At 39.8% G+C, this 26,359-nt stretch overlaps 2 protein-coding genes across 4 annotated transcripts; both read left to right on the forward strand.

Moving 5' to 3' along the window:
* The first annotated feature begins 1,092 nt into the window (after positions 1–1,092).
* Positions 1,093–9,768, forward strand: LOC130905580 (zinc finger protein 382-like). 2 transcript variants are annotated; one of them, XM_057819117.1, is made up of 4 exons: positions 1,093–1,271; positions 2,853–3,206; positions 7,415–7,819; positions 9,301–9,768. In XM_057819117.1, exons 1-4 carry the CDS (start codon positions 1,163–1,165, stop codon positions 9,336–9,338), a joined length of 906 nt encoding a protein of 301 aa, XP_057675100.1. In that variant the 5' UTR covers positions 1,093–1,162; the 3' UTR covers positions 9,339–9,768. The 2 variants fall into 2 exon arrangements, with proteins under 2 accessions (XP_057675100.1, XP_057675099.1); XM_057819116.1 differs by lacking the exon at positions 9,301–9,768 and having other exon boundaries at positions 7,415–8,833.
* Positions 9,769–13,068: 3,300 nt separating this feature from the next.
* LOC130905578 (gastrula zinc finger protein XlCGF57.1-like) lies at positions 13,069–16,940 on the forward strand. Of its 2 annotated transcripts, none has more exons than XM_057819114.1 (2): positions 13,069–13,362; positions 14,334–16,940. In XM_057819114.1, exon 2 carries the CDS (start codon positions 14,350–14,352, stop codon positions 15,769–15,771), a length of 1,422 nt encoding a protein of 473 aa, XP_057675097.1. In that variant the 5' UTR covers positions 13,069–13,362; positions 14,334–14,349; the 3' UTR covers positions 15,772–16,940. The 2 variants fall into 2 exon arrangements, with proteins under 2 accessions (XP_057675097.1, XP_057675096.1); XM_057819113.1 differs by having other exon boundaries at positions 14,375–16,940.
* Positions 16,941–26,359: the final 9,419 nt, after the last annotated feature.

The following is a 26,359-nucleotide window of genomic DNA, read 5'->3' on the forward strand; positions in this document are numbered from 1 at the left end:
TGCCACCTTTTTATTGCGTTCCTACCGATTGAGCGGGCGGGCTCCCATCGAGTTTTCATTTTCCCGTGGAAACCATGTGAGTCGCTGACACATCTGTGACGTTCGAGGCCTCGTCAGCAGTGGTCACGTGATTTTTGGCTTGCTCGACGCCGCTTTCGGAACACTGCTTTGACACGCCTCTACTTCATTTGCTCGAATCAGATTCAAGCAGGAAGACTCGAGCGTCCCATCTCTAATCCCAAGAGTATGAGTGCCCTCTAGTGGTGAAAATAGTTCCTAGTATGAATAGCGAATACTGTAGTTCCAAATATGAAATTAAAAGGATTATATCTCTGGTTTTCTGTGGTCAGTCGCTGCTAAATAAAAACTGGGAGAGAGGTTAAAATCTGCACTTTTGTGTCATGTTGAAGGCAGTGCTCTATGTCATATACTTCATTTTTTACGGTGCTTTAAAGACACCACGTGTGAAACAGTCCAGTGCGATCGTAGAACGGCAAGCTTGATTCTCATTGGTATAATGCAGCTATTTGATTATTGCTGCAACGTCTCATAAGTGAAACTGGTAGAGCTACTGTTGGCATCGCTAGCAAAAAAAAAGAAAGTAAAATCTAATATGCAGAGTAAAGAAGAAAAATGTAACGACTAGTGTAGCCCAAAGTAGCAGAATAAGAGTAGTGTTTCTTCACAGATCTACTCAAGAAAAAGTAAAAAGTATGGATTAGTAAATCTTCTCTTAGAAGTACATTTTTCTCAAAAAGTGACTCAAATGTATGTAATGTATGTATGTAATGTAACACGTTACTACTCACTTATAGATACCAGTACTTTCCAGTTAATGAGGTGCGGTTTTGAATTGCTATATTTCAGCGTCTTTACGCATCTTAACTCCACGAAGACCCCAAAAACTCCTTTTTCAGTCTTTTTACACTATAAATAAAAGTCTTCAGGCACGAGCCGAGTATGTAGTGTTAACTCGCTGTATCTTCCAGTAGGTGGCGGTATGCGCCTGACAGTGGTTTACAATCCGCTGCGGTATTAAATCAGACGAAGACTCACAGTCACCCCGAGCATGCGCAGGACGGCTAGCACACTGACACGGGCATCATTTACAGCATAGTGGCTTGCAAGCTAATAACAAAGGTTCTGTGATTATCTTTTAAAAATGTTTGGAAAAACGACAGTCAAATTAGAGGAGGAATTTGGTGGGACAAAAGAGAAGGAACTTGAAGCACGTGACGCTATTTGCAGGCAGCCTCGAGTTGCGTTACAAGGTTTGTGTGCATTCTTCTCTCCTCAGCGTCTACTTTTTCGTATAGACAGCGAGCGACGCTTGAATAACCTAACTTTCTTAGGGATTTCGGACTGACGGCAGACATCTTGGATCCAATTCAAAAACGGCTCAATATTCTTTCTTTCAAAGCATCAGAACACATTTCAGTGCAAAAAAATATTGTAAAAAACAATTGAAAGAGACTGTTTTGCGTCAAGGGATTTTACAACCTAGAAGTATCCGAATTTTAGAAGACAAGATACTAAACCCCACGTTGCTCCTGGTCACCAGTAATTAATGAGGATATACAGTGATCCCTCTTTTTTCGCGGTTAATGGGAACCAGAACCCGCTGCGATAAATAAAAACCACGAAGTAGCGCACCACCCCCAATTTTGTGTGTGTGCGTGTGTGCGTGTATGTTCAATGGATTTATTCAGATTTAGCAATGGAAAGAGATACATATTAGACACACGTTTTTTCACTTTTTTCCCCAAAGTATTATTTAAAATATATATATATTTTAATAAATGTTTTTTAAGCACTTAGAATGTAATAATTATGATTAGTTTTAAACATGTTACTGTCCCACTGAGTTATTTTTAAACAAGAATAAAGTAGTAGAAAAATGCTTGGATTTATTAAATGCTTCATTGAGTGAGTCCACTCAAATCCTCTCACACTGCTGAGAACACTTACACACACACACATAATGAGTTACCACAGCAACTGTTTAACAAGTTAAACGATGATTGACGCATGTGGCGCTTTTGAAGTCCGTGACCCCGGCAAGATGAAACACAAACATCTGTCAATCACCGTTAACTTTAATAAGCAATTCCGCTGCATGTGCACTGCCTGACGAACAAAGAGCAGAGGGAGGGAGGGAGCGAGCTCGAGACTCCGCTCAGCTCGGGACAGCTCATCTATATTATTATTTTTTTTTGGACTGAAAAAAAATCTGCGATGGACTGAGGGCATGAAATTTGAAGCGCGAAGTAACCAGGGATCACTGTAGTGTGGAGCGCTTTAAAGGCCTTAAAAAGGTGGAGAGGCGCAATACAAGTCTAACTCCATTTACCATTACCATTTACCAATCAGAGTACTGGGTGAATACTAGTGGAGGAGACAGCAGGCCGGAGAGAGAGCCGAAATAACCCAGTTTCAAATGTTTTTTTTTCATATCGGCCGGTAAGATTAAAAAAAAAAATCTGTATACCGTAAGTTAGCTGCTGTGGGCAGGATGGCGGCCCACTCCTGCAATGGTGTACGGGGTGTTTCCGGTCATTTTGCTCAGATTAGTCTATACGTCAGATTTAAATGACATTTTCTCCCTGGCACGATGTGATGTTACCTTGCTTAACCAATTATTTTCCACTTCTAGACATTAGTTTTTGGATTTTAAGTGGGTTCTCGCTAGCTTGTTGGCTTTCGAACTTTTAAAAATGTATTTTCAAGATCAACTGTCGAATAGCTGTCCACTGTAGTGACCACTTGCCTTGAAAGTGTTAAAGAAAAGAAAAACTGCACCTATTCATATTTAATTCACACTCCGCATTTGTGTGTGTGTGGGTGTTTTGCAGACAATGGAGAAAAATATGATCCTGAGCAGCAGGAGCCACATTCTCCAGACATTAAAAAAGAGGAGGTTCCCCTTCAAATTAAAGAGGAGAAGGACACGGAGCTCCTTTGCGTTAAAGAAGAGCAGCAGCCGCCTTCCTTCAACATCAAAGAAGAAGCACAGCTCTCATACATTAAAAAGGAAGACGATTTCACAGAATTGCCGGTGACTGATGTCCCTTCGAAGGCTGAAGATTCTTCAAATCACCACCTGAAAGTAAAAGACAATGAACTATTGCTCTCCGATAGCGACCGTACCATGTCCAACTCATCTGACTTGGACAACAGGGAGAAATCTTTTTCCTGCACATATTGCGGTAAAAAATTTTACCGTAAATGCCGCTTAGAAAGCCACACCCGAATGCATACCGGCGAGAAACCTTTCGCCTGTTCAGTTTGCGGTAAACGATTCTCGACCAAAGGGTTCTCCAAATTCCACACCCACAAAGACGAGAAAGCGTTCGCCTGCCTGGCGTGTGGTCGCCGGTTCTTTCAAAAATCGCACCTCTTAGCCCACACGAAAATGCACAACGGCGTCAGACCTTTCGCCTGCTCATTTTGCGATTGTCGATTCACCACAAACTGGAATTTGAGCAGGCACACGAGGGTACACACCGGTGAGAAACCATTCGTCTGCGGCGTTTGCGGTACGAGCTTCTCGGAGAAGAGCGTTTTAACCGCGCACGTCAGAACGCACACCGGAGAGAAACCGTTCACCTGTTCCGACTGCGGGAAAGCCTTCTCAAATAGGACAAACTTAAAGATACACACGCAAAGGCACACCGGTGTGAAACCATACGCCTGCTCCGACTGCGGGAAACGCTACTCGTCAAAGAGAAGCTTAAAAAAGCACACGCCAATGCACGCTGTTGATAAACCGTTTGCCTGCTCTCAATAGGAGCACCTTGACAATGAACGCACACTGGTTAGAAACTGTTTCCTTGTTTAGTGTGCAGTCAACGATCCTCACAGGTGGGAAACTTAGCCACACCCAGCAGGGTTTTTTTTAAACCAAGGATCCTGCCCTTATACGTTTGGAAAAAATAACTACTGCTACACCACCACGTTTGTGGGGGGAAAAAGCATCCACAGCCAACGGCATTCATTTGTTTTTAAGTACATTCATAACAATGCCAGACCTAAAGGTGCCAGCAGTTTCCCAAATCCCACCTAATCAGAGTAAGCCTCCATCTTGCGATGTCACTTCCTCAAATTGTTAAAAAAAGAATTACTTCTAAACTTAGTTTTTCAGAATATTTCGACTGAGTTAAAAAAAAAAAAAAAAAAAAAGGACTACAAGATTAAAGTCGTACTATTGCTACGAGAGAAAAAAAGTCGTACTATTACGAAGGGGTAATGTAACTGTAAGCCGCTACGCGCGTTACGTGCATGTACCTTCGCTGGGAGCTGGAAGCATTAGCTCCCTCTATCGATTATAATTTGATGTAGATGAGTCAAAATATTAAGGATTTTCCTTATTTGTAAAATTGATAATAATACACAAGATGCTTTCAATATTGTTGATTTTAACAGAGGGGGCAACGCGCTGTAATAATGACTTTTATTCTTGTAGCAATAGTTTCCCTTTTTTCTCGTACTTTTACTATTGCCCACGAGAATAAAAGTCATAGTATTGCGTACTTGGCGCGTTGCGGCCTCCATTAAAATCAACAATTTTGCAGGTATCTTGTGTTTTAGAATTGGTTTTACAAATAAGGAAATCGGTAATATTTTGCCTCATTTACATCAAATTATAACCAATACAAGGATTTATGCTAATGCTTCGTTGTGGCTTTCAGCTAAGGTAGATGTACATAAAGTTCATATTACGTAATAATATGACTTTTTTTACTTTTTTTTATTTCGTAACAATTGTTCAACTGTAATTTTTCCTCTTTTCTTGTTTTGGCACTAGTACTCCGTCATAGAATATAAAACCAACAACACAAGCAAAAATGCCGACTAAATCCACTGCGAAGGTATCCATGTTGACTCCAAATGTTAACATTGGTCTCGTGTGACGGAGGAACAACATTTGTCGCAGACAGTGACATTTCCACAGTTATAATAATCTTAGGTTATGAGTGTCTATATGATGGCGCTAGGACCGCAGAATTCACATATTTTAACTTTTTTTCAATTTTTAAAAAAAAATCCTCTCCTGTAATAATGCAATGACTAACTGAAAGTGTTTTTGTTGCACCACTTTTGTGTAAAAAAAAAAAAAAGTGACTTTCCCAAAAAACGTTTGACAATGTATTTATATAGCCTTTGCCGTGTATAGGACTCTGCCAGGGACTTAAACAAATACATAAATAAATTGTTGACTTTGAAAGTGTCGTTGTTAGTCCTTTTACGGAAAAAGGAACACGCAAGGAACCCAGAGGATTAAAGTGTTAACAGGACATTTAAAACACAGGTTCCTTTAATAACAATGTTGACATGGCTTTTTAATTTGATTATTTTCTTATTTTTTTTTTGTTTTTATTTTTTTGACCAAAACTATATGTCTGACTTCAGTTTTACAAAAGTGTTTCAATGTTGATATGGCTATTTATATACTGTATATAACAATTGACTGCATCTTCAGTGAAAAAAACTCAAATATTTTATATAACTATAAAAACGAAATACTTTTCAAAGTGTATTTTTTTGCTCAAATTATTTTTTAATGAAACAAATATATTTCTATTAAAACAATTTACAAATTACCTTTTTTGTTGAAAATAAAAACATTTTCTGTATTTTAATAATAAATATAATTTAGATACTGCTTATTGTGTTTAAAACTCACTAACTTTTGTAAAATGACTTCTGGACATTTATTTGATCAAAAATTGTTTCGAGTTGAGTAGCCGTACATAGTTTGTGTATACTTTTGCACAATAGGTGGCGGTATACACCTAATAGTTGCTTGCAACCCCGCCATTCAATCAAAAGAAGAAGCTGTAGCTCTCCTTACTTGTGCATGTTTTGGGCGTTATTGAACGCGCTTTTGTAAATATGTCCTCCTTATGAATGCATAACTATTATTATTATTGAGCACACTGAAGCAGTGACACGTTACGTCCGTTAAATGAAGCAAAACTTTGTCTTCCTGCAGAGAAGGACGGCCTCTAGCTTCTCGGCCTAGCCTAGCTTAGCTTCGCTTAGCTCGCCGCTAACAAACGAGCTCATGTTCAAGGGATTTAAGTGATTGTCGGCTGAAAATGTCTGCAAGAAGGACACCCAGGCAGAAGGAGGGGCAACGAGTTGTGCTACATGATGCAGGTTAGGTCACGTTTATGTTCATTCTGGTTTTGTTTTCAACAAAATTTATTTTGTGAATAGCCTCTACTACAGCCGCCTTGCCCGGTGTTCGGCCATTCCTCCTTACTTACTACGCGGCACGCTTGCGCATGCATCCATACGCATGCGCACATCGGTTAGAAGCGGCGAGTACTCACTATTTTTGTTTTTATTTAGTTATTTAGAACCTTTTCACTGCCTCAAAGATACTTTTTGCATGTATTATCATCTCATACTTTTAACCATTGTGTTTTTTTGTGTTAGCTTTGAAGCAGTTGACCACATTAGTCACCGTCCTTATTTGATACAACTACATTTAAGTATTTTCTGCAGGCAATTTTTTTTAGTACGTTATTCCTGTATGCAGCTAAACAAAACAAGTTTAGAGCGCACGGTAATACTTTGGGTGTCAAATTCGACTAATGTAGACGTTCCGCCGATGTAGCAGATTTTGGCAGAACACTGGCGCATTAGTGTCACTGGACCCATCACTACTAAACCCCAAGTTGCTCCTGGTGCTGCGTCACAAGTAGGTACATGAGCATCTAGTGTGAAGTGTCTTAAGGGCCTTAAAAAGGTGGAAAGGCGCAACGCAATTGTAACTCCATTTATCATTACCATTTAACCAGTCAGAGGACTGGGTGAATACTAATGCAGGAGACAGCAGGCAGGAGGGAGAGCCGAAATAACCCAGTTTTATTTTTATTTTTTTGGTCAGATTTAAAACAAACCAAAAAAAAAGCAGATACCGATATTCGTCAAATTTCCAAATATCGGTGCTGATAATCGGCCTGGCTGGTAATCGGTCTGTCTCTAGAAAGAACAAAAAGAAAACCGGTCTAATTCCCCTGATGAGACATATACCATAAGGTTAGCTGCTGTTAGCTGTGGGCAGGGCGGCACACTCCTGCAATGGCGTACGGGATACTTCAGGTCATTTTGCTCGGATTAGTCTATACGTCAAATTTAAATGGCATCTTCCTCCTGGTACGATCCAATGTTACGTTGCTTAACCAATTATTTTCCACTGCTGGACATTAGTTTTTGGATTTGAAGCGGGTTCTCGCTAGCTAGTTAGCTTTCAGTGGGTGGACAAACTTTTAAAAATGTATTTTCATCAAGATCAACTGTCGAATAGTCGCTACTATAGTGACCGCTTGCCTTGAAAGTGTTAAGGAAAAAATGCGCCTAGTCATATTTAATTCACACTCCGTATTTGTGTGTGTGTGTTTTGCAGACAACGGAGAAAAATATGATCCCGAGCAGCAGGAGCCACATTCTCCGGACATTAAAAAAGAGGAGGTTCCCCTTCAAATTAAAGTGGAGGATACAGAGCTCCTTTGCGTTAAAGAAGAGCAGCAGCCGCATTCCTTCGACATCAAAGAAGAAGCGCAGTTCTCATACATTAAAAAGGAGGACAATTTCACAGAATTGTCGGTGACTGGTGTCCCTTCAAAGGCTGAAGATTCTCCAAATCACAACCTGAAAGTAGAAGACAATGAACTATTGCTCTCTGATAGCGACCATACCAGGTCCAACTCATCTGACTTTGACAACAGGGAGAAATCTTTTTCCTGCACGTATTGCGGTAAAAGATTCTCCCGTAAGAGCCGCTTAGAAAGCCACACCAGAACACATACTGGTGAGAAACCTTTCGCCTGTTCAGTTTGCGGTAAACGATTCTTGACCAAAGCGTTCGCCAGATTCCACACCCACAAAGACGAGAAAGCGTTCGCCTGCCTGGCGTGCGGTCGCCGGTTCTTGCAAAAAGCGCACCTCGTAGCCCACACGAAAATGCACAACGGCGTCAGACCTTTCGCCTGCTCGTTTTGCGATTGTCGGTTCACCACAAACGGGAATTTGAGCAGGCACACGAGGGTACACACCGGCGAGAAACCATTTGTCTGCGGCGTTTGCGGTACAAGCTTCTCAGAGAAGGGCGTTTTAACCGCACATGTCAGAACGCACACCGGAGAGAAACCATTCACCTGTTCCGAATGCGGGAAAGCTTTCTCGACAAAGACCAACTTAAAGATGCACGCGCAAACACACACTGGTGTGAAACCGTATGCCTGCTCCGACTGCGGGAAACGCTACTCGTCAAAGACCAACTTAAAGAAGCACGTGCGAACACACACCGTTGAGAAACCGTTTGCCTGCTCCCGGTAGGAGCGCCTTGACAACGTACGCAAGAACGCACACTGGTTAGAAACTGTTTCCCTGTTTAGTGTGCAGTCAACAATCCTCACAGGTGGGAAACTTAGCCACACCCAGCAGTTTTTTTTTTTAAAAACAGATGATCCTGCTCTCATACGTCTAAAAAAAATAACTATGGCTACACCACCACGTTTGTGGGGGGGGGAAAAGCATCCACAGCCAACTGCATTCATTCGTTTTTAAGTACATTCATAACAATGCCAGACCTTAAGGAGGCACCAGTTTCCCAAATCCCATCCAATCAGAGAAAACTTCAATCTAGCGACGTCTCTTCTTCAAATTGGAGAAAAAAATTACTTCTAACGCACTTCACGTACATGTACCTTAGCTGGGAGCTACGACGAAGCAGTAGTATAAATCCCTCTATTGATTATAATTTGATGTTGTTGAGTCAAAATATAAAGGATTTCCTTATTTGTAAAACTGATTTTAAAACACAAGATGCTTTCAATATTGTTGATTTTAACAGAGGGGGCAACGCACTGTAATAATATGACTTTTATTCTCGTACTATTAATTCGACATTTATTTTTGTAGCAATAGTTTTGACCTTTTTTTCTTGTACTATTACTACTAGAATAAAAGTCATATTATTACGTCCGCGTTGCCGCCTCCATTAAAATAAACAATATTGCAGGTATCTTGTGTTTTAGAATCGGTTTTACAAATAAGGATATCCTTAATATTTTGCCTCATCTATATCAAATCATAATCAATACAAAGATTTACACCAATGCTTTGTCGTGGCTTCTAGGTAAGATACATGTACATAAAGTTCATAGTGGCGTACAGGTACATTATTTCTACGCGATAATATGACTTTTTCTTTGTAACAATTGAACAACTTTAATCTCATCCTTTTTTTCCCCTCTCTTTTCTTTATTTGGCACTAATACTCCATCATAGAATATAAAACCAACAAGGCAAGCAAAAATGCTGACTAAACCCACTGTAAAGGTAAGCATGTTGACTCCAAATGTTAACATTGGTCTCATGTGTGACGGAGGAACAATGTTTTGACGTTTCCACAGTTAAATCTTCGGTTATGAGTGTCCATATGATGGCGCTAAAAACGCAGAATTCGCATATTTTCACTTTGGTCTGAGTTTTTAAAAACCCTTGTTTTTAGCACCCAAAATGTGCGTCTGCGTTTGGATGATAGGCAGAACTGTAGAAAAAGTTATTTTTGCCAAATACCCTGCTACGTGTAGACATGCCCTTAGTGTCACACATAGTTGAGAGAAATACGGTTGCTAAGTGTTAACTTACAGAAGCCAAACTGGGGGCCGTAATAATAACAAATCAGTAAATTTTTGGTTTTTTACTTCAAAACAAATTTAAAAAATAATAAAATGTAAATATATATATATATATATATATATATATATATATATATATATATATATATATATATATATATACACACACACATACAGTTGTGGTCAAAAGTATACATACACTTGTGAAGAACATAATGTCATGACTCTCTTGAGTTTCCAGTTATTACTACAAATCTTATTTTTCTCCGATAGAGTGATTGGAACAGATACTTCTTTGTCACAAAAAACATTCATGAAGTTTGGTTCTCTTATGACTTTATTATGGGTTAACAGAAAAAGTGATCAAATCTGCTGGGTCAAAAATATACATACAGCAACACATACATTCAGTATGGATCTGAAAAAGTGAATCATTGACTTGAACAAGTCAGGAAAGTCACTTGGAGCCATTTCAAAGCAGCTGCAGGTCCCAAGAGCAACAGTGCAAACAATTGTTTGTAAGTATAAAGTGCATGGCACTTTTTTGTCACTGCCACGATCAGGAAGAAAACGCAAGCTATCACCTGCTGCTGAGAGAAAATTGGTCAGGAGGGTGAAGATTCAACCGAGAATCACCAAAAAGCAGATCTGTCAAGAATTAGAAGCTGCTGGAACACAGGTGTCAGTGTCCACAGTCATGCGTGATTTGCATCTCCATGGACTGAGAGGCTGCCGTGCAAGAAGGAAGCCCTTGCTCCAAAAGCGGCACCTGAAGGCTCGACTGAAGTTTGCTGCTGATCACATGGACAAAGATAAGACCGTCTGGAAAGTTCTGTGGTCAGACGAAACAAAAATCGAGCTGTTTGGCCACAATGCCCAGCAATATGTTTGGAGGAGAAAAGGTGAGGCCTTTAACCCCAAGTACACCATGCCTACCGTCAGTTACGTTAGTGGTAGTATTATGCTGTGGGGCTGTTTTTCTGCCAATGGAACTGGTGCTTTACAGAGAGTAAATGGGATAATGAAGAAGGAGGATTACCTTCAAATTCTTCAAGATAACCTAACGTCATCAGCCCGAAGATTGGGTCTTGGGCGCAGATGGGTGTTCCAACCGGACAATGACCCCAAACACACATCAAAAGTGGTAATGGAATGGCTAAATCAGGCTAGATTTAAGGTTTTCGAATGGCCTTCCCAAAGTACTGACTTAAACCCCATTGAGAACTTGTGGACAATGCTGAAGAAACAAGTCCATGTCAGAAAGCCATCAAATTTAACTGAACTGCACCAATTCTGTCAAGAGGAGTGGTCAAAGATTCAACCAAAAGGTTGCCAGAAGCTTGTGGATGGCTACCAAAAGCGCCTAATTGAAGTGAAAATGGCCAAGGGACATGTTCCCAAATATTAGCGCTGCTGTATGTATATTTTTGACCCAGCAGATTTGATCACTTTTTCTGTTCACCCATAATAAAGTCATAAAAGAACCAAACTTCATGAATGTTTTTTGTGACAAAGAAGTATCTGTTCCAATCACTCTATCAGAGAAAAATCAGAGTTGTAGAAATATCTGGAAACTCAAGAGAGCCATGACATTATGTTCTTCACATGTGTATGTAAACTTTTGACCACAACTGTGTGTATATATGTATATATATATATATATATATATATATATATATATATATATATATATATATATATTGGACTTAAAAATGAATTTGAGGAAGAAGAACTCTAACTTTATAGCAACACTTGGTAACTTTTCAGTTTTGGTCGATTTTGGCAACGCCGGTGAACAATATCGGTAGTGTTTTGCCTTAAGGAAGACTTCGTTTCCCATGAGGACCAGCGCTGCTTTTCCCATGAGGACCGGCGCACACCGGCATGGTGTGGTAAAATCATCAGTCAAAAATCAATCTCCCGGTCGTCTGAAGATGGATTAAACAACATTTCTGTTTCCAGCGGCTGTGTGAAGGATAAATAGTAATAAGGCAATGAATACAGTTGTGGGTAAACAATAGCATATGACGGTTAACAACTGTGTGGTTTAGTGTGGCTAACCCATCCCACCCGAACTGGTCATCGCTGACGAGTTCGGTTGGGCAGGGCTGATGCTGACGATTTCGGTTGGTGGTGGGGTGGCGTCACACCACCAGTGAGTAAAAGCCGGGCCAATGTTTATTCTGTATATCCTGATAGCCTCCCACTTTTTTCCTCCTGAGACTAAACTTTATGTCTCTTTTGTTGCTCTGCCATCATTGCAGAATTCACCCAAAAGCGTTCACATCGACTTCCGTCTTTATAATAAATAGGAAAAGGGGGGAGTGACATTAGCCGTAAAGCAGTCAGCACATTTGTAGTTTTTTTTGTGTGTGTCAGGGTTCTTGCTACCCTCTTCATAGTTAATTAGTGCCGGTGAAAGTGATACAGACTCCTGCAAGATATAAAAGAGGTGTCATTCAACTAGTTGTCAGTTGAATTATCACAAATATTATGGAAATATTTCATAAAGGTTGAAAAGTTACCTAGTGTTACTTTAAAGTGAGAATTTTGACTGTTGTTTTTGTTTTTGTATTTTTAATTGTCTCCTGTAATAAGGTAATGACTAACTGACAGTGATGTTATTGTACCACTTTTGTGAAACAAATGTGAATCTCCCCAAAAACGTGTGACGATGTATTTATATAGCCTTTACTGTGTATACTACTCTGCCAGGAACTTAAATAAATAAATTGCTGACTTTGACCGTGTCGTTGTAATTAAAGTCCTTTTACGAAAAAGAACACTCAAAGAACCCAGAGGATTAAAGTGTTAACAGATTATTTTAAAACAAAGGTTCCTTTAATAATAATGTTGATATGGTTTTTTGATTTGGCTATTTTGTGTGTGTGTGGGGGAGGGGGGGTTTTCTAGAAATAATTTTGACCAAAACTAAGAAACATTGTTGAAACATCTTTGTGTAAATTTAAAAAAATAATAATAATGTTGATATGGCTTTTTTATATACAGAATATAACAATTGACTACATTTTTACTGAAAAAACCTAAATGTGTTTTATAACTGTATAAAATCAAAACACTATTCTCAAAAAAGAAGTGTATTTTTCTTTGCCCAATGTATTTTTAATGAAACATATTTCTATACAAAAACAAATAACCTTTTTTGACGAAAATCAAAACATTTTTTTCTAGTTTAATAGTAAATATAATGCAGATAATGCTTTTTGTGTTTTAAACTCACTATAACTTTTGTAAAATGACTTCTGGACATTTGATCAGAAATTGTTTTGAGTTGCCGTACATAGTTTCTGCACACTCTTGCACAATAGGTGGCGGTATACACCTAATAGTGGCTTGCAACCTGCCATTCAATCAAAAGAAGAAGCTGTAGCTCTACTTGGACATGTTTTCGGCGTAACTGAACGCGCTTTTGTAAATATGTCCTCCTTATAAATAAATTACTATTATTATTATTGAGCGCACTGAATCCGCGACACGTTACGTCCATTAAATGAAGCAAAACTTTGTTTTCCTGCTGGGAAGGACGGCCTGTAGCTTCTCGGCCTAGCCTAGCCTAGCTTAGCTTCGTTTAGCTCGCGCTGACAAAGGAGATCATGTTTAAGGGATTGAAGTGATTGTCGGCTGAATATGTCTGCAAAAAGGACACCCAAGCAGACGAAGGGGCAACGAGTTGTGCTACATGATGCAGGTTAGCTCACTTTTATGTTCATTCCGGTTTTGTTTAAAAAAAAAAAATGTGAATAGCCTCTAGTTGAGTGGTTCTTAACCCTACTAAAGATACCGAACCCCTCGAGTTTCACAGGTGTATTCACCGAACCCTTTAAAATTTCAATGTTGAAGCCATTTTTTAACGAATTCAAAACCTAGAAAGCTAACATCTAAGTCACAGGTGTCAAACCGATTCCAGAAAGGGCCTAGTGGTTGCCGGATTTTGTTCCAACTGATAACGCGCAGAGAGTTTAACCAACGAATTTCCTGCTGAAACAAGCAGCACCTGACAAAGTTTAACTGATTACACATGTAAAAGATCTAATTGATGAAAAGGTGTCCTCTTCATTGGTTGGAAAGCAAGCCTGCACCCACAAGGCCCTTTCTGGAATCGGTTTGACACCTGTGATCTAAGTGAATTCCTGTTAAAATTTCTTCCAGATTTCAAATTTACTACAAATAACAGGTGGGTGATACGGGAGGATGCAGGTATAAACAAGGAGCAGTCACAACAGGTGAAATCAATGGGCAATCACAGGGACAATTCACAGTAGGAGGAAAAAAACAAACAAACCCTAACAGCATTTTAAAGAGATGTAGTAAAAAAAAGTGAAACAAAAACAAAAACAAAAAAAACTGTAAATTGAGGGCAAACCAAACCAGGTCCAAAACCTGGTCTAAAATGCCACTTTGCCTAGATTGAGTCAGCGTACAAAATAGGGCTGTGTGTTTCTCAACCTTCACTCAACCCCTGAGGCTTACTCACCAAATCCCTGGGGTTCGATCGACCCCCAGTTAAGAACCACTGCTCTAGTTAGTACATCCGCCCGGCCCGGTCACTGTATTAGTGTTGCCTTCACATACTCAGGGTAAGACGAGCGAAAGCATCCCAAAGTTATGATGAAAAGAAAACTTGATCACCACTTTAAATAAATGTTGAAACTTTCTTAGCTTTTCCTAACCCTGAATGTTGGCCGGCTTGTGTGTCGCAGACTTGAGTGAAAGCTATTTCCCTCCTTCCATCAAAGAAGAGGAAGTGGACCTGGAAGTCTTTCACATTAAAGAGGAAGATCATCCGCAACGTTCTCATGTCCTAAAGGAGGAGGAGCCTTTAATCCCGAGTAAAAAGGAGGCAGATTCAACCGAGTCGCCGGTGACTTTTGTCCCTTTCAAAACCCAATGCGAGGAGAAAGTGGCGAAAACAGAAGGCGACGCGGACGGCCTCCTTGCGCCGCTTTCAGATAGCGACGACGTAACGTCTCGCTCTCCCTACACGGATGAGGACGAACTGTCTGACGACAAACGCTGGAAATGCTTCCGCTGCGGGAAAAGTTTCGCCTACAAATCTCTCTGGAAAACGCACATGACGGTCCACACCGGAGAGAAAGCCTTCGTCTGCTCTGTCTGCGGTCGAAGATTCTCTCAAAAAGGAAGCTTGAGAAGACACGCCGCCACGCACGCGGGGAAGAAAGCCTTCGACTGCTCCGTTTGCGGCCAGCGTTTCTCGCAAAAGGGAAGCTTGAGACGACACGCCGTCTCGCACACGGGGGAGAAAGCGTTTGCTTGCTCCGTTTGTGGCTTGCGATTCTCTTACAAACACACGTTGGCCAACCACTCGCTGACACACACGGGGGAGAAGGCGTTCGCCTGCGCCGTGTGCGGTCGCCGATTCTTCCAAAAGGTCCACTTGATATCCCACTCCAGAACTCACACGGGAGAAAAACCTTTCGCCTGCTCGTTTTGCAATCGCCGCTTCTCCATCAAAGCCAATTTAAGAATACACACGCGAATTCACACAGGGGAAAAACCCTTCGCCTGCTCCGTGTGCGGCCAACGCTTTGCAGAGAGCCGCACGCTGACCACGCACGCCATGAGGCACAGCGGAGAGAGACCGTTTGCTTGCTCGGACTGCGGGAAAAGCTTTTCGACTCGAGCCAATATGAAAACGCACACCCGGACGCACACTGGTGAGAAACCCTTCGCCTGCTCAGTTTGCGGTCAGAAATTCTCCGCCAGGCGCACTTTGATTACGCACGCTAGACGACACACCGGAGAGAAACCCTTCCCCTGTTCCCTATGCGGCAAGAAATTCTCCTCGCAGAGGTACTTCAAGTCTCACATGAGGACGCACACGGGCGAGAAACCCTTCACCTGCTCCGTGTGCGGTCAAAAATTTGCACACCAGGGCAACTTAAAGCGTCACATCAGAGCACACAGCGGCGATAAACCTTTCACCTGCTCCGTTTGCGGTAAAAGATTTCCAAGAAAGGAAACATTTAGAGCGCACGCTAAAACGCACACTTCCTGTTTGGTTTGTGGGCAAAATTTCTTTCGCAAGGATCAGGTGAAAAGACATATTTGTCCTGGGGAGAAAAGTAGAGACCAGTAACATTTGAATGGAGTTATTACAGTTGTGTTCAAAAGTTTACACTTGTAAAGAACATAATGTCATTGCCCTCTTGAGTTTCCAGTCATTTCTACAACTCTGATATTTCTCTGATATTGATTGAAACGGATACGTTCTTGTCACAAAAAATATTTATGAAGTTTGGTTCTTTTATGATTTAATTATGGGTTAACAGAAAAAGTGACAAAATCTCCTGGGTCAAAAATATACATACAGCAACACTAATATTTGGTTACATGTCCCTTGGCCATTTTCACTCCAATTTTGCGCTTTTGGTAGCAATGTACAAGCTTCTGGTTGAATCTTTGACCACTCCTCTTGACAAAATTGATGCAGTTCAGTTAAATTTGTTGGCTTTGTGACATGGATTTGTTTCTTCAGGATTGTCCCACATGTTCTCAATGAGGTTTAAGTCAGGACTTTAGAAAGGCCATTCTAAAACCCGAATTTTAGCCAGATTTAAACATTCCATTACCACTTTTTTATGTGTGTTTGGGGTCATTGTCGTGTTAGAACACCCAACTGCGCCCAAGACCCAACCTTCGGGTTTATGATTTTAGGTTATTTTGAAGAAATTGAAGGTAATCCTCTTCCTTCATTTTCCAATTTACTCTTTATAAAGCTCCAGTTCCACTGACAGCAAAACAGCCCTACAAATTTGAAAATAATGCCAGAAAACAGTGGATAGGCTGTAGAGTGAGACACCTTTTGTATAACCTTTACCAGTTGGCGGTGACGTAAGGAAAAATGCAGAATAAACCTTAGGCATCAGTCGATCTCGCGTCTCGTCACTCAGAGGGGCTGCTGCACTCATTGGCTGCCATTGACAACGATATACGTCAAATCCAATTCAGCGTATGTGGAGAAAATGGGTTGGACACTTACTGCCGCAATGGGTGCTTTTTTGTTGTTGTTGTTCAGTAATAATTAAAACTAACTTACACATACTCTGGGATGGCAGTGAATGAGTCAAAGACTGCGATAGACGTCCAATCCATCTGATCTGTGAGGGCTGAAAGTCAGTTATCATGTTGCTGACCCAGAGGGGGACAAATAACGTTACCAGATGGACATGAGGTATTCCATTTCCAGAGAAGGGTGCAGGGTAGGTGGCTGGCCACATAGGGGCGCTGTCGGCACACATTTAAATCTATTAAAAAAAAAAAAAATTTTTTTTTTTTAAATGCTTTGAAATAAGATTCATACAATGTACATACTAGTAGTACATGTATAGATAAATATAATGTTGGAGTTAATTACTTTTTTTACCAATATATTATACATTTAAATATTGCTCTCAGAAATCGTAATACCTTATATTTATTATTCAATGAAGAAAGTTATTTTACCAGTTTTAATTTTTCCCCCTCAATTTCATATACTATATATATAATATATATAATGTGGCATGGCAAAAATTATTTGTATAGGACAATTTAACACGGTGATTCTAATGTGATTCAATATACTTATGTATGTATGTGTGTATAAGTAAATATATATGAATACACTGCTAAAAAAATAAAGGGAACATTAACGTAACACATTGTAGATGTAAATGAATAAAATATTTTTATTAAATACTTTGTCCGTTCCATAGTTGAATGTGCTGACAACAAAATCACACAAAAATTGTCAATGAAAATCAAATGTATCAACCCATGGAGGTCTGGATTTGGAGTTATACTCAAAATGAAAGTGGACAGGCTGATTCAACTTTCATGTAAACGAGTCAAAATGAGGCACAGTCGTGTGTGTGGCCTCCAAGTGCCTGGATGACTTCCCTACAACGCCTGGGCATGCTGCTAATGAGACGACGGAGGGTGTCCTTCGGAATCTCCTCCCAGATCTGGACCAGGGCATCACTGAGCTCCTGGACAGTCTGAGGAGCAACCTGGCTCTGCCAGATAGACCTAAACACAATGTCCCAGAGGTGTTCTATTGGATTTAGGTCAGGCGAGTGTGGGGGTCAGTCAATGTTATCAATTCTTTCTTCATTCAGGAACTGTTGCATACTACAGCCACATGACGTTGGGCATTGTCATGGACCAGGAGGAACCCAGGTCCCACTGGATAAGCATAGCTTATGGCAATGAGTCGAAGGATTTCATCCCAATACCTAATAGCAGTCAGGGTGGCATCATCTAACCTGTAGAGGTGTGTGTGTCCTTCCAGGGATATGTCTCCCCTGACCATCACTGACCCACCACCACACCGGTCATGCTGAATGATTTTGCAGGCAGCATAAAGTTCTCCATGGGATCTCTCGACCCTTTCACGTCTATCGCATCTGCTCAGATTGAACTTGCTTTCTTCCGCATAGTTGCAAATTCTGGTGGTCTATGGCAAATGCCTCTTAAGCTCTACAGTGATTGCCAGTGAGCAGAGGGCTCTCTACAGGATGTCTGGCCCTCAGACCATCCTCATTGAGCCCATTTCTGATTATCTGGTCAGAAACATTGACGCCAGTGGCCGGCTGAAGGTCATTTTGTTGGGCTCTGGCAGTGTTCATCCTATTCCTCCTTGAACAAAGGAGTGGATACCGATCCTGCTGAGGGTTTAAGGATCTTCTATGGCCCTGTCCAGCTCTCCTGGAGTAACTACCTGTCTCCTGGAATCTCTTACAGGTTGGTCCTCAGACTGTCCAGGAACTCGGTGATGTGCTGGTCCAGATCTGGGTGGAAATTCCTCAGGAGAACATCCGCCTCCTCATCAGGAGCATGCCCAGGTGTTACAGGGAGGTCATACAAGCATGCAGAGGCCAAACACACCACTAAGCTTCATTTTGACTTGTTTAAAGGAATCAAAGTTCATCAAAGTTGGATCAGCCTGTAGTGTGTTTTTCCACTTTCATTTTGAGTATAAATCCAAATCCAGACCTCCATGGGTTGAAACATTTCATTTTCATGGATAATTTTTGTCTGACTTTGTTGTCAGCACGTTCAACTATGTAAAGAACAAAGTATTTAATAAAAATATTTCATTCATTCAGATCTACAACGTGTTATGTTAGGGATCCCTTTATTTTTTGGAGCAGTATATATTTGCAGTGGCGTTCCTAGCCTACATGGTGCCCTGGGCGATCACCCGACCGTGGCAGGAACCGCCATTGTAAATTAGCTCCTCAATCTGAATTGATGGGACATCAAGCACCGTCAATAGCAGCCACTGAGTTAACAAGGGATTGACCCGAAAATGCCATAAAATGAGTAGAAAATCACTCATGGGAGAGCAAAAGCTCCCTAATCAACTTTTCTTTTGAAATGGATTTTTTTGCCATAAGGCAGGCGCTCAGTGTGTTTCCTTTCGCCTTCCTAAAACATGCATGTTAGCTTCTCTGAAGACTCAAAATAGTCTACAGTTGCGAATTTGAGCACGAATGCGACTTTTTCTATATGTGTCTCGCCATTTGCCCATGAGTAGTCCGGGGTTAGCGTGCCTTCATTTCACAAGTGTGTGCGTGTCAACAACGCTGCTCTCTAACCTCCAAATGTTCTTATGTGAATGTCGGTGTCAGTTCGTAAACTACAATCTGGCCTAGTTGTGCACGCACACATGCATGTGAATGCATCCGTTGGCAACTAAATGTTTCTCAGTATAATGGGGGAGGGGGGAAAAGTTTGTTCTTGGTTTCCGATAAATTAAGAAAGCCCCCCACCTCACATCACTAACCTTATTACTCCAGTGCAACTTAATTTTTACCTCTTTATTACACTTTTTTGGGGGGGCTGGTAGTATTTATACTCAGGCGCGACCTATATAAAATACGGTAAATAAAGGTATATTTGTTCATGATTAAACAAACCATGTATCAATACAAATCTAATAAATAAAATTAATGAAATGTAATATGTAAAATAAAGAGGAAAAATGTAACGACTAGTGTCGCACACGCATGCTGGATAGTTTACATACTACTAGGCTACTACAAAGACAGCGTTCTATTTTACTTTTTTATTTTTTTGTATTGGAAATAAAAGCGCCCATGTATTATAATGCAAATCCTCGCAGCTAGACTGCGCAACGACACCCAAAAAAATCTGAAAAGTAAAAGGTCCAATAAGCCTCAGTTTAACACCCACTTTTCACAACACTCAAATATTAATTGCACATGAATGTCCAACAGTGCTGTGCACGGTTGCAGCTCAACAGCAACAACATACAATATCTTGGCTACAATACAAGCCATTTGAAGTTCTACACCAGGGGTCCCCAAACTTTTTTCTGTGAGGGCCACATAACTTTTCCCTTCCCTGATGAGGGGCCGGGGTCAGTTTGTAACAGAAAAGGTGTGACGATTGCAGGAGTGCCTAAATGTAAACATTTATTGTTTTTCAGAAAGCCACATTCAAATAACCCTTTCTGGATTCTTCACGGAACAAAAGTTAAAAATATATACATATAATATAATATGATATAATAACACTATTATATAAATAGATAATAACCAAATAACCCTCTCTGGGTTCGTCACAGAAAAAAAGCCAGGAAATAAATAACACAACTGAGAAAAAAAAAGGGGGGGGGAAATCAAAATGGTCTCTGGTATTGTTCAGGGGGCCGGACCAAATGTGGAGGCCGGCCCACGGGCCGTAGTTTGGGAACCCCTGTTCTACACGGTCTAAATCTGCAGCTAACTTTTCCTCACTAGGCACTATTATAATCTATTGTAATAATCTTCATTTTCGACCTAAAATTTATTTTTAGAAAATTTCGCAGTTTTTTTTTTTTTTAAAGGAAAAAAAAAAAGTGAATTCCTTTTTGCGCCATGTGCGTGTCTTCTGTCAACAGTTGAATTTTCCGTTCCAATAGTGCCTTCTTCAATGTGACCTGGCTGCAAGCGAGGTGTCAGGTGGTGACGTTATCAACAACAACAACAAAACTTTTTCAACATATATATTTAATCTCCAATGTTAAATACACTTCTGTTTCAAATTGTTTAATTTATTGATTAAAAAAAAAAAAAGAATCTACCAAAACTTTTTTCTCCCCAACACCAGGGGGTGCTGCAGCACTTTCACCATTCCTGCGCCACTGCACAAGCTTTAGCACTGTGTGCAGAGGACCACAAATTTGGAAAGAATTTCATCTCCATTTTCAAAAAAAAATTCAAACCTCAACACCAAGCAATGTCTGTCTAATGTGCTGATTCTCTGGATAACACTACGTCTGTACCTCGCATCGAATCCACTTTAACCTGAATGCTGAAACTGACGATAATCAATTGTGTGTATCTGTATGCGGTCCATATTTCCAAAAAATATTTGTCCAATATCTTATATATCTGGAAAAATGGGGCCCCTACTAAAAGCTTTAAATAGCTTCCTTGGAGTGTCATTTTCGTGCATCTAATTCTATAAACATATAGTGTATCTGTTTGTATATACCATGTATTTTATACTTAAATGATGTGTGAATAAAACTGGTCAAAAGTAGCCCAAATTTGATCAACCCATTTTTCTCCCCTAACCTGCTCAATCTCGCAACACTGGACGTGAAAGCTCTAGAAGAGATCCAGGACAATCGAAATGGATCGAACATCGATCGCCGTCAATGCCACCGAAAACACGATGGCCGACTGACCGACGAGCTGTTTTGAATGATGCCTTTTCTCCCAAAAAGTCCCAGCTCACGATATGCTCTAACTCCGCTTCCTGCGCAAATCCAAACAGGTCGCAAAGAGACACACGGACTTTTGAGCATGAGAACAGCGGACCTGTGTCGGCACCAGAGCCCCGAGTCTCGGCCCGTGACTGAGGCCCGTTTGACTGGCGTGCTCATCAAAAGGCTTCATTTAAGCGTGACATGAAAGCGTGGCCTTTTAACTCCTTCCTCTGGCCAAAATCTGTTTGCGTCGTTCCCAAAAGCACCTACTGTGCCATCGCTGGTAGACGCCGCGAAGTCCTCGCACGAGTAATGAAAAGAAAATCATCTACTGCCGTCAATTTGCGCTCCTTAAGCCAGGGGTGACCAAACTTTTTCTCCGAGGGAGGGCCGCTTTCAGACAAATCAAAGGAGGCGACTTGAAATCCTTCCATTTTTATTTGTTATACAGAGGAATGGAATCGGGCTTTTAAAACGTGTATATTTTTTATGTACTGTATTATCTCTAGGGCTTATAATCGATTAATCGGGCAAGTATCTGAACGATTGATAGATACATTGGATGAATGTCACTTTTTTCAATGACCTTCACAATTGAAGTTGTTTTAGGCATGTTGTAAGTAGCAATGAACACAAAATGGATGACTATTTCCTTCAAAATCTTTTATTACAGCTTCCTGATTTAACTGTAGTCTACAACTGTACAGTTTTAAGTACATAAAACTTTTAAAAGTTTTTGATAAAGATTCTGAGCAAAAAACAATTTCTCAATACACAAATAAGACAAAAGTACTGTTCATTTAAATTTTGTGTTGAAAGGACACTGCTATGTGAATGGGTTTATGTGTGTGGTTTCTTTAATTAAAAAAAAAAGAAATGGGAGAACTTTACTATCTAGCAATAAGTCAAGTGCTAATATGTTTCTCCAAATCACAATACAAACGGAAACTTAAGACACTGATTAGCATAATTGCGAACTCACTTAGCGCTCCGTGCTAAGTAGTAACGTCTCATCAACAAAGAAAACAAACAATTGGCTTCACTTACTCACCTATAACAGACGCACACTGATCTAACAACGCAAAAGACAATCTAACTCTCGACACTTCATAAAGTTAATGATACAGCAATCCAACCTGAGTGTAGCAGTGAACTCTCTCTCTCTCCTGCTCTAACACTGGCGTGCGCAGCCTCACATTGCACACAAAGAAAGACCCAAACAGGGCTGCTCATAGCTACTGGCAAAAATCAATTATCAAATTCCTTAGCAATTAATTTATTAATCAGTTTCTATCGATTTAATTAATTAATTCTTGCAGCCTTATTTATCTCATTGGCTGGCATGACAGCCCCCCCCCCCCAGTCAAAATGGATGGGACACCATCAATAGCAGTGTATCATGATCGCTCAATGTCCTTCTATTATTTTCCTTTCGGCTTTTCCCTTGTATATATATTTCTATTTGCACTACTACAAAACTTTTAAAAAAGTGTTCAGAGACAGCAAAAAATGCAGAAAATCACAATCAAGATGGCTCCATTCATCACATTGCATAATTTTTTAGACTTCTGTCAAATGAAATACTGAAATTCTACAGTTTCCTACATTTATTTCACCAAATTGTCAGGTTTTGAGCTAATGGAAAGGCACTGTTTAAGTGACTGGCTTTATCTAGTGTTGAGGCTGAGATGTGCAACAGAATGTAGGCTAAACTCAAGTTTCTTGTGTGGGCTTTATTCAATCGCATTTGCCGCAGGCCAATAAAAACTGTGCAGTAGTTTGGACTAGAAGTCAACCGATATAGGATTTCAAAGGCCGATAATGATATCTAAAAATATTTTCAGCCGATTGCCGATATTTAAAGCCTATTTTGTAAGCAGATATACTTTTTTCGTAAAGCACGTAGCTTATCAAGGCAATTTTTACAAAATTGCTTTGTGTAAAAAAGGCTTACACCATAGCGAGGAGAGTGCCACCTGTTGTTGTAGATGTGGAATTACAGTGTTACCTTTACTCACGAACATTTCTACAAACTTTATTTTCAGGTCACGACACATTTACAGGAGAAAAATAATTGCTTCTTGTTCAGAAAGAAATTTCAGGTCACGAGAGGCAAAAAAACTGTACAATACTGTAAAAGATACGAATGTTCTTCTTGCTTTTAAATGCCGCACCATAAGGTCCTGCTGTCTTATTGCTCATAATATATCCCATCATACCTCCGTAAAGGAATTTTGCTCTTCTAATTTCCTCTTGTTGATGTCGTTTTAATTTGGGTGTTGTAGTATGATGACATGCACAGGCGCAACGTTGTTATTGTTGCTACAGCGGGTGGATGTCTGAGCCAAATGAGCACAAGTCTCCTCGCGATTTTGTCTCACAAAGAGTTCTATCAAGCCTACAGACAGTTCATCACATTAGTAGCACATTAGAGCATAGGTCTCCTCGCGTTTTTGTGTCACAAGAGTGAGCTACGCGATAGGCACCATCGATCTCATGAAAGAGGACATTGCCTCACTCGACAGGTAAGATACTGTATGTTTTTTTCTTTGCATTTTGTTCTACTATCTCCTTCATTACAGGTATTAACTGTGAGGTTAGGTATATGGAATGATTCAAATGTGTTTGGCTGTTGTTTTATTCCATTTTTACCCCAAATATAAAAATTAATTTGGTGTGTCACGAGTGCTTGGAATGGATTAGGGCAGGGTTGGCCAAGTCCGGTCCTCAAGATCCCCCATCCAGCTTGTTTTTCATGACACCCTCCTTTGAAACACCTGCATCAAAATATCGTCAGCAAGCTCTGCAGGAGCCTAATAACGATCCTGATTATTTGATTCAGGTGTGTTGGAGGAGGGAGACATGGAAAACAAGCTGGATCGGGGCTCTCCAGGACTGGACTTTGGCAAAACTGGATTAGGGCATTTACATATAAAACACGTCTCTATTTACTAAATTTTTATGTTACGAGACAACTTCCAGAACCAATTAAGGTCGTAAGTAGAGGTATTTGTTCAGGACCATCCTTCCCAGCTCAAATGGATTTGACGTCTAGAACCTGTAATGGCAGTCAATGACTTAAATAACTGATCTGTTTTGCAATAATGATGCTATTTAATTGTTGATTTTATATATGTATATATGGCGGAAAACACTCAGGTGACTTGAAGTTCCCCTATGAGACCTCAATTTGGCCAAATTTGTGATATGTGGTACATCTTTGAAAAGCTTAAAATCTCAATTTTATGAGGGAAGAAAAATTTTGAGCAGGAAGGCATTTTAAAAAAAAAAACATTTAAACAGCAAAATCCTAACTGGAGGTGAGAGCATGCCAGAGGATAATTAAAGAAAACATGATTTTAACGAGATATTATTGCGCACTTAACACTTTTCGATCCAAAAACTCCATGTAGCATGTATCACCGAGTGTCAAGGCACAGCTGTGAATGGCCACAGCCGGATTTGGGGGGATTTTATTGGTGAAACATGGTAATATAACAAGGGTCACAATGTAGAAATCGCAGACATCAAGGAGTGGTCGAGATTTGATTTTGATATATTTACCCTTTAAAATGTTTTTTTTCTCTTTCAATTTTTCTTTGTTTGGATTGATTATTTATCATCTAAAAAATTGGGGAAAATGCGACAGTAACAAAAAAAAAATACAATTACAAGCAATAGTTATGAGGCAGATATCCGTGACTTATTTACAGACAATTTTTTTTGTTTGTGAGGTAAATTGTTCAAAGTTTAAAAAATGCGAGTGAAAATTGTTTTAAGTTATTTTTTTTAAACTAAATATTAGACATCAATTAATGATTCTGAGCTGAAAAATGACAGACATTTTGAATAATAAATAAAAATACTTACCTTCTTTTTATGGCTTGATTGAAACAAAAGCGGTTGCGCGACATCTGTAAATGCGGTCTCTCGGGTAAAACGGACAAATTAAAAATAGTTTGGGGGTTTAATACGCCATTAACCTGCTATGGCAGCATATAGACATATTGTTCTATAAAACACAACAGTTGTTTTAGCTTAAAATACAGCAGTTTCTTATAAAGAGGAGTGCAAGAGCAGAAACAGCTTTTTCAGTCTTGTCTGTGTTTTCCCCCCTATATATATATGGACAACAAACAACTGTTGTGTTTGATTGAACAATATGTCTAAATGCTGCCATAGCAGATTCGTGGCACATTAAGCTCCCGAACTATTTTTAATTTGCCCGTTTTACCCTGAAAACCCCCGTTTATAGACATCGCACAACCGTTTTTGTTTCAACCCAGCAATGAAAACAAGTAATCATATTTATTATTCAAAATGTCTGTCATTTTTAGCTTAGAATCATTAATTGATGTCTAATATTTCGTTAAAAAAAAAAAAAAACGACTTAAAAAAAATTATTCACTCGCATATTTTAAACTTTTACAAAAATTACGTCACAATGAAAAAATTGGTGTCTGTAAAAAAGTCACGGATATCTTCCTCATAACTATCGCTTAATTGTATTTTTATTGTTACTATCGCATTTTCTCCGATATGTTAGATGATAGATAATCGATCCAAACAAAGAAAAATTGAAAAACAACATTTAAAAAGGTAAATATATGAAAAATAACATCTCAATTACTCCTTGATGTCTGCGATTTCTGCATCGCGACCCTTGTTAGATTACCATGTTTCACACATAAAATCCCCCAAAAATCCAGCTTTGGCCATTCACAGCTGTGTCTTGACACTCAGTGATACATGCTACGTGGAGTTTTCGGATCAAAACAAGATAAATACGCGATAATATCTCGTTAAAGTCATGGCGTCTGTAATTCTGCTCTCGCGTGTCCTCACCACCAGATAGGGTTTTGCTGTTTAAAATTGTTTTTTTTTTTAAATGCCCGCCTGTTCAAAAATTTTCTTCCCCAAGAAAATTGAGATTTTAAGCTTTCCAAAAATGTATCACACGTGCATA

Source organism: Corythoichthys intestinalis, chromosome 17 (assembly GCF_030265065.1).
Source record: "Corythoichthys intestinalis isolate RoL2023-P3 chromosome 17, ASM3026506v1, whole genome shotgun sequence".
Lineage (NCBI taxonomy): Eukaryota > Metazoa > Chordata > Actinopteri > Syngnathiformes > Syngnathidae > Corythoichthys > Corythoichthys intestinalis.

Excerpts from the sequence above, each read along its gene's own strand:
- LOC130905580 (XM_057819116.1), top strand. The coding sequence starts at position 1,163 with ATGTTTGGAAAAACGACAGTCAAATTAGAGGAGGAATTTGGTGGGACA. Across the intron at positions 1,272-2,852 it reads GCCTCGAGTTGCGTTACAAG|ACAATGGAGAAAAATATGAT; the intron begins GTTTGTGTGCAT and ends GGTGTTTTGCAG. Across the intron at positions 3,207-7,414 it reads TTTTTCCTGCACATATTGCG|ACAACGGAGAAAAATATGAT; the intron begins GTAAAAAATTTT and ends TGTGTTTTGCAG.
- LOC130905578 (XM_057819113.1), top strand. The coding sequence starts at position 13,302 with ATGTCTGCAAAAAGGACACCCAAGCAGACGAAGGGGCAACGAGTTGTG. Across the intron at positions 13,363-14,374 it reads AGTTGTGCTACATGATGCAG|ACTTGAGTGAAAGCTATTTC; the intron begins GTTAGCTCACTT and ends TGTGTGTCGCAG.